Source organism: Hemiscyllium ocellatum, chromosome 8 (assembly GCF_020745735.1).
Source record: "Hemiscyllium ocellatum isolate sHemOce1 chromosome 8, sHemOce1.pat.X.cur, whole genome shotgun sequence".
NCBI classification, from domain to species: domain Eukaryota; kingdom Metazoa; phylum Chordata; class Chondrichthyes; order Orectolobiformes; family Hemiscylliidae; genus Hemiscyllium; species Hemiscyllium ocellatum.
Window position 1 is genome coordinate 77,705,979 of NC_083408.1, and position 18,562 is coordinate 77,724,540.

At 38.8% G+C, this 18,562-nt stretch overlaps 1 protein-coding gene across 2 annotated transcripts in view; it reads left to right on the plus strand.

Annotated features, from left to right (window-relative positions):
- The window catches only part of cdc42bpb (CDC42 binding protein kinase beta (DMPK-like)), a 210,350-nt gene extending 192,677 nt beyond the window's left edge, over positions 1–17,673 (plus strand). The window contains exons 31-37 of one of the 2 annotated variants that reach the window (XM_060829247.1): positions 5,482–5,579; positions 5,684–5,768; positions 7,178–7,298; positions 7,415–7,532; positions 8,905–9,013; positions 15,952–16,013; positions 16,148–17,673. In XM_060829247.1, coding sequence (XP_060685230.1) covers positions 5,482–5,579; positions 5,684–5,768; positions 7,178–7,298; positions 7,415–7,532; positions 8,905–9,013; positions 15,952–16,013; positions 16,148–16,279 — 725 coding nt within the window. In that variant the 3' untranslated portion in view covers positions 16,280–17,673. The remainder of the gene's footprint in view (positions 1–5,481; positions 5,580–5,683; positions 5,769–7,177; positions 7,299–7,414; positions 7,533–8,904; positions 9,014–15,951; positions 16,014–16,147) is intronic. The other variant, XM_060829248.1, reaches the window with a different exon arrangement.
- Positions 17,674–18,562: the final 889 nt, after the last annotated feature.

Here is an 18,562-nt window from a genome sequence, read left to right on the forward strand (position 1 = left end):
TAAAAAGGGTAACAGGGATAACCCGGGAAATTACAGGGCAGTAAGCCTTGTGTCAATGATAGGGAGGTTATTAGGGAAGGTTCTTGGGGACAGGATTTACTCCGATTTGAAAAAATATTGACTTATTAGCAATAAGCAGCATGGCTTTATGTGGGCAAAGTTGTGTGTCTCAAACTTGATTGAGTGTTTTGAAGAAGTGTTGAGGATGATTGATTAAAGGCATGGTGGTAGATGTCTATATGTTTTTTTAGCAAGGCCTTTGACAAGGTTTCTTGTGGCAAGCTGATACAAAAAGTGAAGTCACATGGAATCCTTGATGAGTTAATATGATGGATACAGAATTGGCTCAGTCATGAAATACAAAGTGGTGGTAGCAGCTCAGTTTTCTGACTGGAGAGCTGTGACCAGTGGTGTTCGACAAGGTTCAGTGCTGGGCTCTCTATTGTTTATAATATATATAAATGATTTGGAGGAGAATGTAGGTGGACTGATTACTAAGTCTGAGATTACACAAAGACTTGGGGAGGATTACCAGAGGATACAGCAGACAATTGCTGGAGCCTTGGGCAGAGACATGGCAGATTTTATAGAGCATAGAATGTTACATCATGGTACAGTCCCTTCGGCCCTCGATGTTGGACCAGCCTGTGAAATTAATCTGATGCCCATCTAACGTACACAGTTCCATTATTATTCATATGCATGTCCAATGCCCATTTAAATGCCTTGAACATCAGTGAATCTACTACTGGTGCAGGCAGACAGTTCCATGCCCCTATTACTCTGAGTAAAGAAACTACCCCTGATATCTGTCCCAAATCTATCATTCCTCAATTTTAAGTATGTCCTCTTGTATTTACTTCACCATTTGAGGAAATAGGTTCTCACTGTTCACCCTATCTACCTTTCTGATTATCTTATATATCTCAATTAAGTCACACCTCAACCTCCTTCTCTCCAACGAAAAAAGTCTGAGTTCCCTCAGCCTTTCCTCATAAAACCTGCCTTCCATATCAGGCAACATCCTATTAAATTTCCTCTGAACCCTTTTCAAAGCTTCCACGTCCTTTCTATAATATGGTGACCAGAACAGTACACGATGCTCCAGGTATGGCCTTACCAGTGTCTTATACAGCTAAAGCGTGACCTCGTGGCTCTGAAACTCAATCCCCCTACCAGTAAACTCCAACACGCCATATGTCATCTTAACAACCCTAGCAACCTAGGTGGTAACGTTAAGGGGTTTATGCACCTGGGCACCAGGATCTCTCTGTTCATCTACACTGCCAAGAATTTTACCATTCGCAACAGCAGTGGCCCCAAAACAGATTCTTGCTGCACACCACTGGTAACTGAGCTCCAGGATGAACATTTCCCATCACCCACCACCCTGTCTTCTTTCAGCAGCTAATTTTTGATCCAAACTACTAAATCACCTTCAATCCCGAAACTCTGTATTTTGTGCAATAGCCTACCTGTGGAACCCTACCACACGCCTTATTGAAGTCCATATACACCACACCAACCTCTTGATCTTCATCCACCTGTCTTGTCACCTTCTCGAAGAACTCAAGATTTGAGAGGCAAGGCCTCCCCTTCACAAATTGTGTTGACTATCCCTAATCAAATTATTCCTTTCCAGATGATTATAAATCTTATCTCCTGAACCTTTTCCAACACCTTACCCACAACCGAACTAAGGCTCACTGGATTATCATGGTTGTCCTGACTCCCCTTCTTAAACAAGGGAACAACATTTGCTATCCTCCAGTCCTCTGGCACTACTCCTGTCGACAATGATGACATAAAGATCAAAGCCAAAGGCTCTGCAGTCTCCTCCCTGGTTTCCCAGAGAATCAAAAGGTAAATCCAATCTGGCCCAGGAGTCTTATCTATTTTTAAACCTTCCAAAATTGCTAAAACCACCTTTGTCAACCTCAATCCCATCTAATCTTGTAGCCTGTATCGCTGTACTCTCGCTAACATTGCCCTTTTCCAATATGAATACTGATAAAGAATATTCATTAAGTGCATCCCCACGTCCTCAATTTCCACACACAAATTTCAACGACTGTCTTTGATTTGCCTTAATCTTACTCTAGTCATTTTTTAAAATTCCTGATATACCTATAGAAGGTCTTATGGTTTCCCTTGATCCTATCCGGTAACAACTTCTCCTGTCCCCACCTGGCTCTTCTTAACCCTCTCTCTTGATCTTTTCTGGCTAACTTGTAACCCTCAAGTTTCCTAACTGAGCCTTCACACCCCATCCTCACATAAGCCTTTTTCTCCAAACCCCCCCCTCCCCCCGCCGCCATCCCACCCCTGACAGTAATCCATCTACCTTCTTCATGTGGCTGTGGAGTAACTACCTCCCTGTAACTCCTCTCAATAACCCTCTCCCCCTCCCGAATGATCTGATATTCATCCAGCTCCAGTTCCCTAACACTGTTCTCAAGAAGCTGGAGTTGGATGCACTTCCCACAAATGAAGTCCGCAGGGACTCTAGAGGTGACCCTTACCTCCCACATACTGCAGGAGGAACATTCAAATGCCTTAACCTCCATTCCAACTATTCTAAATTCCAAATAGACTGCTGAAAAAATGAAACACGAAGGAAAACACTTGTCACCTTACCAAACGCCGCACACAGCTTTTGGTTAGAGGAGGAGGATGGGTGGGCAACACTACCCAAGTAGTGTTTCGGCTAAAGCAACTCCCCAGATATGTAACGTCGTAACCCCTCTGACTGCCTCCAGTAACTGAACCACGTTTGACCTAAAAATAAGTAGTTTATGCTGCATACTCACGTATCCTGACAGGCTCTGCTGTTCCATGGTGACCCCTCCGACTGCCTCCAGCAATTTTAATCTGGACAAATGCAAGGTAATGCATTTTCAGAGATCTAATGCAGGAGAGAAGTATATAGGAAATGGCAGAATCCTCATTAGTATCAATATATAGAAGGATCTAGGCATGCAAGTCCCCAGTTCCCTACAAGTGGATAAGGTGATAAGAAGGCAGATGGCATGCTTGCCTCTTTCATTTAGGATATAGAGTATAAAAGTTGGCAAGTCATGTTGCAACTGCACAACACTTTAGTTAAGCCACATTTAGAATGTTGCACACATTTCTAGTCATCACAGAAGGATATGGAGGCTTTGGCGAAGGTACAGAAACAGTTTGATAGGATGTTGTCTGGTTTGGGAGTATTAGCTAGAAGAAAAGACTGGAAAAACTTGGTTTCTTTTGACTTGACTGTAAAGGATGAGGGGCAACCTGATAAAAGTTTAGAGAATTATGAGGGACATGGATAGATTGGTTAGTCGGAGTTTTTATCCCTGGGCAGAAATGCAATTACTAGGGGACATGGATTTAAGGTAAAAGGGGGAAGTTTAAAGGAGATGCGAGCCATCAGTTTTTTATTAAACACAGGATGGTAAGTGCCTGGAATGTGCTGCCAGAGGTGGTGGAGGAGGTGGGTACAGTAGCAGTATTTAAGAGGCATCTTAATACCTCTATGAAGAGGATGGGAATAGAGGGATATGGATAGCATAAAGGCAAGACGTGTTTTTGTTTAGAAAGAGATCATGTGTTGGCACAGGTTTGCTGTGCTAATGAGTCTGATCCTCTTCTATGCTGTACTTTATTCTTTATACACAATAAACAGGAGGGTATTGAGAAGCCTCAAGGAATTGAGGGACCACTGAATGACCACAGGTACCCAAAGGTAGAAGGATGGCTTGGTAAAGTGGTAAAAAGGCAAATGGGAAGCTTTATTTCATTGGCTGGGATATTGATATAAAAGCAAGAATGTAAAGCTGGCACAAGACACTGGTTTAGGTCACAGCTGGAGTTTTGTGTACAGTTCTGGCCATCACATTAGATGGAGGATATAATTGTTATAGAGAGCATCAGAGGAGATTTTCAAGAATGTTACTAGGGCTTGAAAGTTACAGGTCTGAAGATAGATTAGATAGACTAGCTTTGTTTCCCTTCGTTCGGAGGAGGCTGAGGGATAAGGTATGAAAAACTTAAACAAAAATCATTTACAAGGAGGCACAGATTTAAGACGATTGGAAGAAGGATTAGAAGACATGAAAAGCATTTTCACAAAGAGCATTGTGGACATCTGAAATAGGCTGTAAATGTATTTTCTAAAAAGCTTAAAGTTGATTTAATCTGAGAATTTAATGACAGAGGCACTGTATATATTACAGAGTCATAGAGTCATATGTTATGCCTCAGTATCTCATGAAAATGCTTTTCTAAGTTCCTTTGAGAAAATAGTTTTATCTTGTTGACCCAGAAAGTCTTCATTTATTGGTCATATGGTAATTGCTCATACCACCCTATCTCAAATCTAATTCAGATCTCTATTCCTCCTAAGCATTCAATAGCTCTGGCTCTGACTTCTGTCTCTTAATTGATCACCTGAAATTAACAGTAGTGTGTTCTACTGCAGGATTTTCTCAGTTGATTCTTCAAAAGATATCACAAAACCAATCACCTTAACCAAATGTGGCTCACTTGATTTTCTAATGTAGTATGAATCAGTGAGAAGATTCGTGAGATTTTATTTTCATTTAAGGTGGTCAATGTGTGTAGTTATGTGCAATTTGTTGGTGGTATATGGATTGTTTTGAAGAGCACTAGTAAAAGCTATGTACTGAAGTTCATAGTGTCTGCAGAACCATATCCCTGCAAGGAAGGAAGAGGAGCACATAGGAAATGAAAGGAACTGACTTTTTAAATAGAAAATGTTGATGAATTCAGTTTTGAATATCAAGGTTAAGAGTTTCTACTTTGAGTTGATTGATTTGGATGCAAATTGTTCTCCAATCTGTGAAAAGTGTTTTTTGTTGCTCAGGGTTCATTTTCAACATGTTTGTATATGGCTGAAATATATAATCTTCCATAAACTAGCACAAAGGGGCAGTTTTAGAACTTCATTAAATTTTGCATTTAAAAAACTTCCTTGACAAATTTAAGTGATGGCTTGGTGCAGTTTTATTAATATAACTGAAAATGATTAATCAAAAAAAATTAGAACAATAGATCCACCATCTGTGAGAGCAACCCAGTTTTAAATAATTGACAGCGTCCTTAAAATAAAATATACAGGGCTTTTTGAAAGATGATTTGTGTGCAGTCGCTAGTTTCATAGGAGGCTAAAAAACTTAAGTGTATATTGGTGTTCATAGAACAAAAAAAAGCTTCATTTTAAGAGGCTTTTTGAAGGTTTTGGGAAACAACCATGTATTTATTCAATTTGGGCGTAACCAGTTTTTGGCTCCCAGCACACACTTGTAAAGTAGTTTTTGAAGATTGTGGAAGCTGAATTTTGCTTTGGATATAATTTGAGCTTCTAACTCCTTTTTTTTAGATTGCACTGGTAATACCAACACAACTTAATGAAAGCTCCAGACCCACATCTTTTACTGAATTTGATTAATTGGTTACTTTTTACGTGTATGCTAGGTTACACTTCTTCATATCTAACGGTCTACAGTGAGTATGGTGTGGACGTCTTTGATGTGAACACAATGGAATGGGTCCAAACAATTCCTCTTCGGAAGGTACTGTAAATGATCATGGAGTCTGTCTGATGCACACGTCTGTTTTTAACTGTATCGTGTAAGGTATAGAATTGTTTTCAAATTGAGTTTTCTTTTTAAACCAGATCCGACCATTAAATGCTGAAGGTTCACTAAACCAGCTCAACTCGGAACCTCCACGGTTAATATATTTCAAGAATAACTATTCTGGTTTGTTTCATTAATTTTATATGTATATATTTGAGGTTGTGAATTTGCTATATCGTCCTGATTTCTAACTTTTGGATGTCATAGCATAGTTGGTCCCAAACACTTTACACACGTCCTATGATTTCATTTTCTTTTATAAGTTCTAACTAATACCTGAGACATTTGATTCAACAAAGAATAATAATAAAGAACGGCAGGTTTAATTGGAAGCATACTAGCTTTTGGAGTGACGCTCCTTCATCAGGTGATAGTCCTGAAGGAGCGTCGCTCCGAAAGCTAGTGTGCTTCCAATTAAACCTGTTGGACTATAACCTAGTGTTGTGTGATTTTTAACTTTGTACACCCCAGTCCAACACCAGCGTCTCCAAATAAAGAACGATGTTACATTCTAGTTATTGTGTCAGCAGGAGCTCAATTTTGTTGATTTGAGAATTACCAATACTCTGACAGAGAATTTTTCTTTTGCAAGTCACAAAACTTACATTTGAAGTAGTACTTAACACTCTGTGCTTTGTATAAATTCAATCCAATTCAATTCAAACATTACTTTTTGAAAAGGTGAATGAAATCTTAAAGAAATCAAAGTAAATGCACTAAGCTTGATAGAGCAAAAAAGTTCCAGTTCAATTTACGCTCTGTGCTGATTCAGATGAAGACCAACCTGAGGGGGGGATCTTATACAAGTGTATAAGATCATGAGAGGCATGGATAGGGTGAATGCACTCTGTCTTTTTCCCAGGGTTGGGGAATCAAGGACTAGAGGGTATCAGTTTAAGGTTAATTGGAAAAGAATAGAAGAGAACCTGAGGGGCAATGTTTTTACACAGAGGGTGGTATGCATATGGAATGAGCTGCCAGTGGAAGTGGTTGAGGCAGGCACATTAACAAAATCTTAAAAGGTATTTGAACAAATATATGGATAAGAAACGGTTAGAAGAATATGATCCAAGTGCAGTGAAATGGGGCTAGTGTGTACAGACATGTTGGTCGTCTTGGACCAGTTTGTGCCAAAGGGCCTGTCTCCATGCTATAGGACTCTGTAACTCTATAACCCATATGAGCATCTCAACAGCATCCTGATTTACTTTCTCCACTTGACTAGTTCAGATATTTGTTCATTCACACAAAAGACCACCTAGTTGTCACGTATTTGAATTACCAATCTCTTGTACTCATGAGAGATTTGGCATAATTGTATTCCCAGGGGTGGAATTTTTGTAAGGCTTATAATATTGCCATACGTTCACATTATTATAAAGTGAGATTGCAAGATATAATTCTCACATCCCCTTAAACATCCTTTTTAGTATCTTGATGGTAATTCCACATAAAGTATAGAAACCTTCTGCCTTTATTATCTGATGCAATAGGCATTCTAAATGTGCATTCATTTTAAACGTTATTTACAGAGGGAGATAATTTGAGTGTGCCAGACACTTCAGACAACAGCAGAAAACAGATGGTCAGAACCCGTAGCAAAAAGCGGTTTGCTTTTAAGATACCAGAAGAGGAAAGGTTACAACAAAGACGGTAGGATACCTGTATTTAGCAGTGTTAAATGCATGTGATTTAAAAGATGTTGAACCATTTTTATGAGCAATTCCAAAACTTTTGACTTACATTGATTACCTGTGTTTTCACACCAGGGAAATGCTGAGAGATCCTGAGATGCGGTCAAAACTAATATCGAATCCAACAAACTTTAACCATGTAGCTCACATGGGGCCAGGAGATGGCATGCAAGTACTTATGGATCTCCCACTGGTAAATATGGGAAATAGATAGTAAAAGTGCCATATTTCTGTCCACTGATGTTGACTCCACCCATTGAGTCCCACCCAGACCCATTCCCCCTAACCCATCCTTGTAGCCCTGCATCTTCTGTGGCTAATCCACCTAGCCTGCACATCCTTGGACACAATGGGCAATATAGCATATCCAATCCTAATCTGAACAGTCTTTGTTAGAATACAAACTTAGCTTAGGAATCTGTGCAATAAGGTTGATGAAAATTTTGCCCAAATTATTTTTTAAATTAGCTGAACTACTGTAATTGTTTGTTTCATCCTTTCTTTTACACCATAAATGAAAAGTTCTGAGGAGTTGGGATTAGTCTTGAGTCTCAAACAAATTTCTAAGTGTAATTGAATATGCAATGTTCAGAATGGTCTTCAACTTTATCAAAGTAGAAAACATCACAGTGAATTTAAACTGTGAATTATATACTGTTTGTACATCATAATTTTCTTTCAGCATTATATCCTGTGTACCTCATTCCTTTTAATTAGAGAGCATCTTTATACTGAGAGTTTCACACTGCAATGGAAATGTAGCTTCTAAATCAAGAAACGTACGGGCACCATGTTTTAAAGTGTTATACATGTATAGGCTGTGCGTTTACTGTCAGGGTAACCACAGAAAATATGCTTGTGCGAACATCATACAGAAAGTAGTAATTATAGTTAACATATCCAATAAGTGTTCTGATAGTTTAGTTCCGTTCTTTTTAACTTACTTCACAGTTCTGTAACAGCCTTTCCCATGTGTTCACTGTATAAAATGTTTTATGGATTTAGAAGTGTTAAACCTTTACAGACAGCAAGCAAACATCTGTTTTTGCTTTTGAATGTTTATCACTCTAAAATAGCCACGTGAAAGTTGGATTTTGGTATAAATGTTCTTATGAAGAATTTGATAGTCATATTTTAATTTCTGAAATCTAGATGGCTTTTAAAAAATGTTCATAGGCATCAGAAAATAGCACAATAGTTTCTTGGACGCATATTTTCCTGACATAATTAACTAATCTGTTTCCTTTTAAGCACATTCAGTTTCCTTCCCCTTCATCCCCTCGACTCCATGTCCTGACACCACCTCTGACTAACTTTGAACATGTTTATCACATTAGCCTACTCTCGACTGAAATCTATCTCCAGAATGATCATTTTTCACTGCACGGTTCCGCTCTGCTTTCCCCTTCCTCTTCCTCTTCCTCAACCAGGGTAGGAATACCTATCCCAAAATGCAGAGGATTATATCCTCAAAACAAGCTCATCTTCAACTCCATGTTTATAAAGTTATTGAGCACTTTAAAAAAAGAAAAACAAATTAAAATATAATCATTCACTTGTTATAGAGCGTATCACCAGTATCACAGGATGAACAATTAAGAGATAAACGTGCTTCCCAATCTAATCTTTCAAGACAACAACGAAGTAAACAGTACCTTACACGTACAGCTTCAGGTAATGGTATTTGCTTTCTGTAATTGTGTGATCTTTATATTAAAAACCTTGAATTGTATGTGGGTGTTGCTAACCTCATGATCAAAAAGCATGTTTTTAATATTCTCGAAAATTCTTGATCACTATAGTTTGCTAATAAAATAAAATGGAAGTCTATTTTCACATCATAGTAAAATAACAAATTACTCGTTTATAACTTTTCATTTCTTGACACTGTGTGTGGGGAAGAGTATTCATTATAATTTGTGAGGAACAGTTTAGTTTCATTATTTGTTCTTCAGGAGTATTGGTAACTAGTATTTGTATAGCTGCTTGCATCCCAAGGCATCTTTCAAGACCAATGTCATGCAGAATTTGAGCCACATAAGAGAAAATTAGAGCAGATGCATTGTCTTAAGGAACCTCTAAAAAGAAGGGAAAAAGATGAAGAAGTGGTTTAGATAGGGAATTCCAGCTTGGATCTTTAACATTTTGGAAGTACAATTGTCAATGGTAGAGCAATTAAAATATAGATTGCAGATATATCTGAAAATTGTAGAGCTAAACGAGGTTACAGAGTTGGAGACCGGGACAAGACCATGAGGGAATTTCTGAACAAGGAAAAGAATTTGAAAGTCATGAAAACAAAAATGAAAGTTGCTGTAGGACAGCAGGCTTTTTAATAGTTGAATGGTATTTGTGCGATTTAGAATGTAGATCAGAGTTTCGTTTGACCTTAAGTTTATGGAATGTAGAAAATGATAGGTCAGCCAGCAATGTGTTAAAATAATCAAGTCTAGAGGTAACAGAGATATGTATGAGGGTTTCAGCAGCAGATGAGCTACGGCAGGAATAGAATTTGACAATGAAAGGAAATGGATATAGATCATGGCATGTGTATGTTGCTAATCTCATCTCAAATACCATATCAAGGTGCTCAACCTTTCGGCTCAACCTCAAACAGATGCTGAAAAGAGAGATGGATCTGGTGACAAGGCAATATTTTGTGGTTTTTGCTAATATACTATACTATACTAGATTAATAGTGATAGGGAAACCTCTTCCATGGCATCTAAAGAAAGCAAGTAGGATAGTACTGTAATCCCAGGGAGAAAATGAGTACTGCACGTGCTGATTCCTGATGAAGGGCTTATGCCTGAAGCACTGATCCTCCTCCTCAGATGCTGCCTGACCTGCTGTCAACAGTAACCAATCCCAGTCTATAGGCTCAAAAGGACTGTTGAAGAGAAATTTTGAAAGTTTTGTTCTGGATTTTTTTTAAAAGAAAGAATTCTACCCATTTGTGTCTCTGATCATGTTTTCGGGATCCTACAGGAGGAGGGGGGAGCAGCCCCAAGTCATGGTCTACATAAGGTAGAAAGAAAGGTGGGGCTCTAAGGCAGAAATTCTAAGGCAGGAAGCTTAGAGCTAGAACAAACAGTTGTTATCACTGTGTTTGTTGCCTGTGCCACATGCTGGTGTGGTGAAGAACAGAGAGAGAGTGCAGAGCTGAGCTCGTGGCTACAGGGGTGGTGCAGGAGGGAGGGTTTTGGATTCTTGGATAATTAGAGCTATTCCTGAGGAAAGTGGGACCTCTACAAATAGGTTGGTCTTCATCTGAACCAGAGAGGTACCAATATCCTGAGGGGGTGGGGGAGTTTGCTAAGGCTGTTTAGGGGGTTTAAACTAATGCAGCAGGGGATGGGAACCTGAATTGTAATTCCAGTGTACAGGAGGTTGAGGGTAGTGAGGTTTACAAGGTCGTGAGTGGCACCAGCAATCAGGATGTTGGTTTGAAATGTGTATACTTCAGTGCCAGGAGCATCCGGAATAAGGTGGATGAACTTGCAGCATGAGTTGATACCTGGGGTTTCGATGTTGTGGCCATTTCAGATACATGGCTAGAGGAGTAAGGGGAATGGTTGTTGCAGATTCCAAGATTTAGATGTTTCAGTATGAACAGAGAAATGAGTGGTTGACATTGTTAATCAAAGATAGTATTACAGCAGCTGAGATAAGATTTGAGGACCCGTCCGCTGAGGTAGTTTGGGCTGAGATTAGAAACAGGAAAGGAGAGGTCACCCTGTTGGGAGTTTTCTGTAGGCCTCCAAATTGTTCTAGGGATGTAGAGGAAAGGATGGCAAAGATGATTCTCGATAGGAGCGAGAGTAACAGGGTAGTTGTTATGGGGAACTTTAACTTCCCCAATATTGACTGGGAATAATATACTTCAAGTAGTTTAGATGGGTCAGTTTTTGTTCAATGTGTGCCAGAGGGTTTTCTGACATAGTATATAGACAGGCCAACAAGGGGTGATGCCACATTGGATTTGGTACTGGGGAATGACCTGGCCAGGTGTTAGATTTAGAGGTAGGTGAGCACTTTGGTGATAGTGACCACAATTCGGTTACGTTTACTATAGCAATGGGCAGGAATAGGTATATACCGCAGGGAAAGAGGTATAACTGGAGGAAAGGCAATTATGATGCGATTAGGCAGGATTTAGGATGCAGAGGATGGGGAAGGAAACTGCAGGGGATGGAAGTTCTTGAAATAGAACATAGAACAGTACAGCACAGAACAAGCCCTTCGGCCCTCAATGTTGCGCTGACCTGTGAACTATTCTCAGCTCGTCCCCCTACATTATTCCATCATCATCCATATGGAGCTTATTTAAGGAACAGCTACTGCGGGTTCTTGATAAATATATACTTAACATGCGAAGAGGTGGTAGTCGAGGGAGGGAGGCATAGTTTACTCATGAAGTTGAAGCTCTTGTCAAGAGGAAGACTTTGAGGATGAGGTGTGAAGGCTCAGTTAGGGGGCTTGAGAGTTATGTTAGCCAGAAAAGATCAAACGAGAGGGCTAAGAAGGGCCAGGAAGGGACTTAAGAAGTTGCCATCAGATGGGATCAAGGAAAACCATAAGGTCTTCTAGAGGTATATCAGGAGCAAAAAAATGACTAGAGTAAGATTAGGGCCAATCGAAGATAGTAGTGTAAAGTTATGTAATAGAGATGTACAGCATGGAATCAGACCCTTCCGTCCAACCCATCCATGTCGACCCGATATCCCAACCCAATCTAGTCCCACCTGCCAGCACCAGGCCCATATCCATCCAAACCCTTCCTATTCATATATACCCATCCAAATGCCTTTTTAAATGTTGCAATTGTACTAGCGTCCACCACTTCCTCTGGCAGCTCATTCCATACATGTACCACCCTCTGCCCCTTAGGTTTCTTTTATATTTTTTCCCTCCACCCTATACCTATGCTGTCTAGTTCTGTGCTCTCCCATCCCATGGAAATGACTTTATCTATTTATCCTATCAGTGCCCCTCATAATTTTGTAAACCTTTATGTGTGGAATCTGAGGAGGTCAGGGAAGCACTTAATGAATATTTTTTGTCAGTATTCACAATGGAAAAGGGCAATTAGTGAGAATATGGAGATACAGGCTACAGGATTAAATGGGATTGAGGTTGACAAATAGGAGGTTTTAGCAATTTTGGAAGATCTGAAAATAGATAAGACTCTGGGGCTGGATGGGATTTATCTTTTGATACTCTGGGAAGCCAGGGAGGAGATTGCAGAGCCTTTGGCTTTGATCATTATGTCGTCATTGTCGACAGGAGTAGTGCCAGAGGACTGGAGGATAGCAAATGTTGTTCCCTTGTTTAAAAAATGGAGTTGGTACAACCCTGATAATCATTGGCTTGTGAGCCTTAGTTCGGTTGTGGGTAAGGTGTTGAAAAAGGTTATGAGATAGGATTTATAATCATCTGGTAAGGAATAATTTGATTAGGGATGGTCGATGTGATTTTGTGAAGGGTAGATCGTGCCTCACAAACATTAGCTCTTCGAGAAGGTGCCAAGAAAGGTGGTGAAGGTAAAGTGGCTGGTGTGATGTATATGGACTTCAGGTAAGGTGTTTGATAAGTTCCACAGGTAGGCTATTGTACAAAATAAGGTGTTTCAGGATTGAAGATGATTTAGCGGTTTAGATCAGAAATTGGCTAGCTGAAAGAAGGTAGAAGGAAATGTTCATCCTGGAGCTCAGTTACCAGCGGTGTGCTGCAAGGATCTGTTTTGGGGCCTCTGCTGTTTGGCATTTTTATAAATGATCTGGATAGGGATGTAGAAGGATGGGTTAATAAATTTGTGGATAACACTAAGGTAGGCAGAGTTGTGGATAGTGCCGAAGGATGTTGTGGGTTACAGAGGACATAAATAAGATGCAGAGCTGAGCTCTACAGAAAAGTGTGAGGTATTTCGCTATGGAAGAGGTCATGAGAATGCAAAGTACTGAGCTAATGGTAAAATTTTTGGCAGTGTAGATGAACACTGCTCTGTGTCCAGGTGCATAAATCCCTTAACATTGCCACCCAGATGTCTAGGGTTGTTAAGAAGGTTTATGGTGTGTTGGCGTTTATTGGGAGGGGGATTGAGTTTCGGAGCTACAAGGTCATGCTTCAGCTGTACAAGACACTGGTAAGGCCACATCTTGAGTATTGCGTACAATTCTGGTCACCATATTATAGGATGGATGTGGAAGCTTAGAAAAGGTTCAGTGGAGATTTATTAGGATGTTGCCTGGTATGTAAGGAAGGTCTTATGAGGAAAAGCTGAGGGAACAGAGGCTGTTGGAGAGGAGAAGGTTGGAGGTAACTTAATTGAGACGTATAAGTCAATCAGAACGTTAGATAGGTGGACAGTGAGAGCCTTTTTCCTCAGCTAGTGAAAGCTAACACAAGGGGACATTAGTTTGAAATTATGGGGTGATAGATTTAGGACAGATATTTGGGGTAGTTTCTTTACTCCAGAGTAGTCGCGGTGTGGAACGGCCAGCCTGCGATGGTAGTAGGGCATTTAAATGAGCATTGGACATTACATATGGAAAATAATGGAACGGTGTAAGTTAGATGGGCATCAGATTCGTTTCACAGGTCGGTGCAATGTTGAGGGCCCAAGGGCCTGTACTGTGCTGTAACGTTCTATGTTCATTTGTACTAGTTTAAATTCATTTGAATTTGTTGTGGAGAAGAACACTGAATTCAAACAAGGACTGAAAATAGGAGCTGCAGTCAGCCACATAGCACTTGAGCCTTTTCTGCCATTGAATAAGATCATGGCTCATCTTTGACCTCCACCTCACTTACCCATCTAATCACCTTTCCTCTTCATTTAAAGAGGAAAAGAATTCTATCTTTATCAATTCTTGAAATCAATCTTGACTGAGTGTCCACACCTTTTTAAGGGTAGAAATTCAAGGATTAATCCGTGAGGTGAAGAAATTTCTCTTCATCCCAGTTTGTAATGGTCGCCCTTTTATTCTGAGATACTTATTCCTAGTTACAGGCTTTTCCTACTCATTCTTATCTCTGGAAACAATTTGGTGAACAGTTTGGTACATTCCTCTGTTGCAAGAGTATCCTTCCTTGGATATGGAATCCAAATGTGGATTCCATATGCAAGGAGGATAAGCGTATCAGTATCCAGGTATGGCCTGACCAAAGCTGTGTAACTGAATAAAGATTTTCTTACTTTTGTACTCTAACCCTTTCCAATGAATGCATCTAGAAGCTCCCCAGTAGAAATTTTATTGTATTACCATAATGCGGATTTGAGATTGATAACACCTGAATCAATATTTGAAGCTAAGTCAATTTGACAAAACTTTATGTTCATGAGAGAGAAGACCCTTAATAGAAGGTTCAAATGCAAAGTCAATGTATCTGCCAAGATGGACGCTTGGATAGCACTACCGTACTCGGTATGTGAGTAATTAGCATTATTATTTATTTCTAAAATGACATCTATAGATGTAGAGCTTTTAATGGGACAAACATCCCGTGGCATTTCTGAGAAACATATAAAACCAAATATGACACCGAATACAGAAGGGATATTACTTCAGATGAGCAAAAATTTGGTCAGTGGTAGATTTCAGGAGTAGCTTAATGGAGCAAAACAAGATAAGGAGACAAAATGGTATAGGAAGAGAATTCCAAATTTTGGATGTGAGGCAACTGAAGGCTTAGTCACCATAATGGAACTACTATAAATGAAAAAACACAAGTGGCCAGAATTAGAGAATAGATATCAGATTATAGAGAAGGGGAAGTGCAAAGCCTTGGAGAGATTTGAAAACCAGCATGAGAATTTTAAAGTCAAGACAGTTCTTGACTGAAAGCCAGTGTAGGTCTACTAGTACAGGGAAGAAAGGCATTTACTATGGGTTGAGAGACAGACAACAGAGTTTTGGATGGCCTTGAGTTCACTGTGTGTGTTATGTAGGAGACCAACCAGGCCTGTGTTGGAATAGTTGATTCTGGAGGGTAGCCCTTGCATGAATAAGGATTTTGGCAGCAGATGAGCTGCTGCGGGATAAAGTCAACTGACATTACCAAGGTGGAAACAGGTGATTTTCATAATGGTATACATGAGACTATAAGTTCTCAGGAACAACTAGAATATTGGTAATTTATTGATACTAGCTGTGGAGTGTATTTGAGCACAGACCTGTTGTGCATTCAATGTATACTTTTAGGCCCCAGTTTACCTTACTGTCCTCAATTGCTTTTGCCTCTTTTTCATCAAGTGTTATTACTTTCCATTGTCATCTTAACATCATCTAACCTATCTTTTTGGCAAGGCTGTTTGAATTATAGACTCTCTACATTGTGTAGAATATTGCTGCCAATTTAAAATGATACTACTGAAGGTCTTTATTGGTCTGACAGGGAAGGTTTTGGAGCTATGTTGCCTGCTACTTATTAGGTCATTCCATTTGGATACTTTCTATCTGTATTTTAAATGGTTGATTCCACTAATTATCTGCAGTTCCCAGGAACAAATCTTAAATCTGCTTAAAAAGATATCTAGAATTACTTGTACTATTTCTTCAAATGGTAAAAGTGTTGTATTTGCATTTGATGTTCATACTACTTTTATTTAGGTGGGGAAGGTGTTATGACAACACGTAATATCTCTGATCCTGATCAAGATTTTGAGAGAGAGGTATGTATTGACATACAATTGTTAGGTTTGGTTCATCCAGATTGGTAACTTAATGAAAAATTTTCAGTGCATGGTTATACTTTCTGTAGATTAGCAGCAAACAAACTAATATATTTGCTGTTTTTATCTATCAGCAGGACTCTGATTCAACAAGACATTCAACTCCTTCAAACAGCTCCAATCCAAGTAGCCCACCGAGTCCAAACTCTCCTCACAGGAACCAAATTACACTGGATGGTTTGGACCATTCCACATGTGATGCATAACTTTTGCCTCCAGTAATACTTTGCAGTTCACCAAACTACACAATAGGATTCTCCATTTCATAGATTATTTTCCTCTTGCAAAATGGATTTTTGCTGAATTGCTCCAAGAAAGTGCCAAGAATGGAGAATAATTTCTTCTGTTAATTCTTGCTGATTGCACATTAAATTATATATTCAGGCTCCTTTACGAACATTTCCAGCTTATTTTGACTGTCAGCCCAGTAAAATGACTGACTAAGTGTCACTCGTATTCTTTGTGATTACGGTTTTGTGCAGTGTTGTTGTTAAGTTGCAGCATTTAACAACCAAATGGTTTTGGGATTGTGAAGCCCACTCCTTCTTTCACACCAAACGTTCCTTCCAAATTTCTAATATAGTTGGTAAATGGTGAAATAAAATTGTCCATGTACTGTTCCTGTATCTTAGTTTATATATAAAAAAAGAAAAAATGTTTTCTTCAGGGTATACATGACACTAGTAAATAATACTGTGAATAAGAATTTTAGTTGCTTTTTGTATTACTGTTTTTAACCTTTGACATAGATGTCCTTTCTTTGTGCTGTATTGTAGTGAAAGACCATATCTATGTTTCTCAATGTCTATGGACCCAATGCAGAAATGTTAATGCTGGGAAACGCCAGACCTGGACCTGCTGCATTCTCAAATATACAATTATTGTAAGATTTGACAAAATATGATTGTCCTAATTGCTGATCAGAGGTAGTATAAATATAAGGTATTGGACTCTGGGATACAAGAAAGCTACATTAATTTGATCATTTTCTAATTCAGTTTTTGCATGAAAATACATACCATCAAAACATGTTGTACTGGTTTAAAATCAATAGATATCCACAGTAGTCTTGTACATTTTGATATGCACCCAGATGATGTGCTCCTGGTGGATGCAATTAATGTGTGCGTGTGTCAATGTATATATAACTCATGTTTGGTGTATGATAACATTATTACTCATTGAATTGTCCATATTGCATTAAAGGCTTGTACATCACAGCCAGTATATTCAATTTGTCATCACACCTGTGTGCCTTCTGTGCTGTATTTGAGACAATTTATTATTCATACAGATGCAGTATGATTTCCCGTTCAAGATCATTGCAAAGAGCTTGCATGTTTTAGTCACCCAGATTCCTGACTGAGTGGATAATTGTGACGTGCCACGTTAAGCAACTAATCAAACTTCTTTCATTTACTTAAAAGGGCTCACTGTGGAGCCTAACACTACTGGTGAAACAAACAGTTTTTTTTAATGTTAATTTGTGAAAGTGGATAGTGTTAAAAATTAGCTAACCACTGTTTGTAATTATGGAATTGTGCTTTGACAAAATACTGAATATTGACCTGTCAATAAAGCATAAGAGGGAGGTAACAAACTGTTTAATAGTCTGTGTCTACGTGAACAAAGACCCTGAAATATCAAAGGAACATTAACACGTTTTGAAATTCTTTACTATTTTAGCAGCCTTAATAAGTAGGCTAATAGTAACAGAGAATTATGCTGAAAGGAAGTCTTCAGATTCTTGAAGTATTGGTACCAGTACTGGAACTAGAGAGGTGAATATTAAGTTGTCAGTTGAATCTGAACAGGACAGGAATCAGGATAAAGCAACAAAAGAAAGACAGACTTGAGTAAAGTAATGAAAAAACATTGAGGCTTTAAAGGAGTGATATATGTTAGTATAAACTAACTGCATTCCAAACTAAAAGAAAAGGAAGAGTATAAGACTCAAGTTTCTTGTAGGACTAAAGAATTGAAGAAAGAAATCCAGTAAAAAGGCATTTGACAATGTATGTATCTTATATATTCAGGAAAAAAAAAGCATAGGTTAATAAACAGTGATAATATGGCTACATAGTTCTTTAAGGGACAAGTTTTTTTGCTACTGCAAATGTCGGAGTCCCAACTGCATGCTATCAGTATTCAGAACTCTGCTTTTCTTCATCTGTAGATGTGTGTGTAAAGGTCAAACTGCATTTTTAGACCAAAAGTAGGGTATTTTGCAAGAATACATTTTTCCAGATTTAAAATCAATCCTGTTCCATCACCTCACTATCACAGTTGCCATGTTGGAGACTGTTCTGACAGCTCCACTTGCAAAAGTAATGTAAAAGGAACAAAAATGATGTTTATTAAAATGTATTTATAAACAAATAACCAAAATGGAGACAGGCTTTCATTTTTGTACGTGAAATGCATTATATTTATCAAATTCTTTAAAACAAAAGCCATAAATCATTATTCCAGTTGCTGGTAGTACTAGA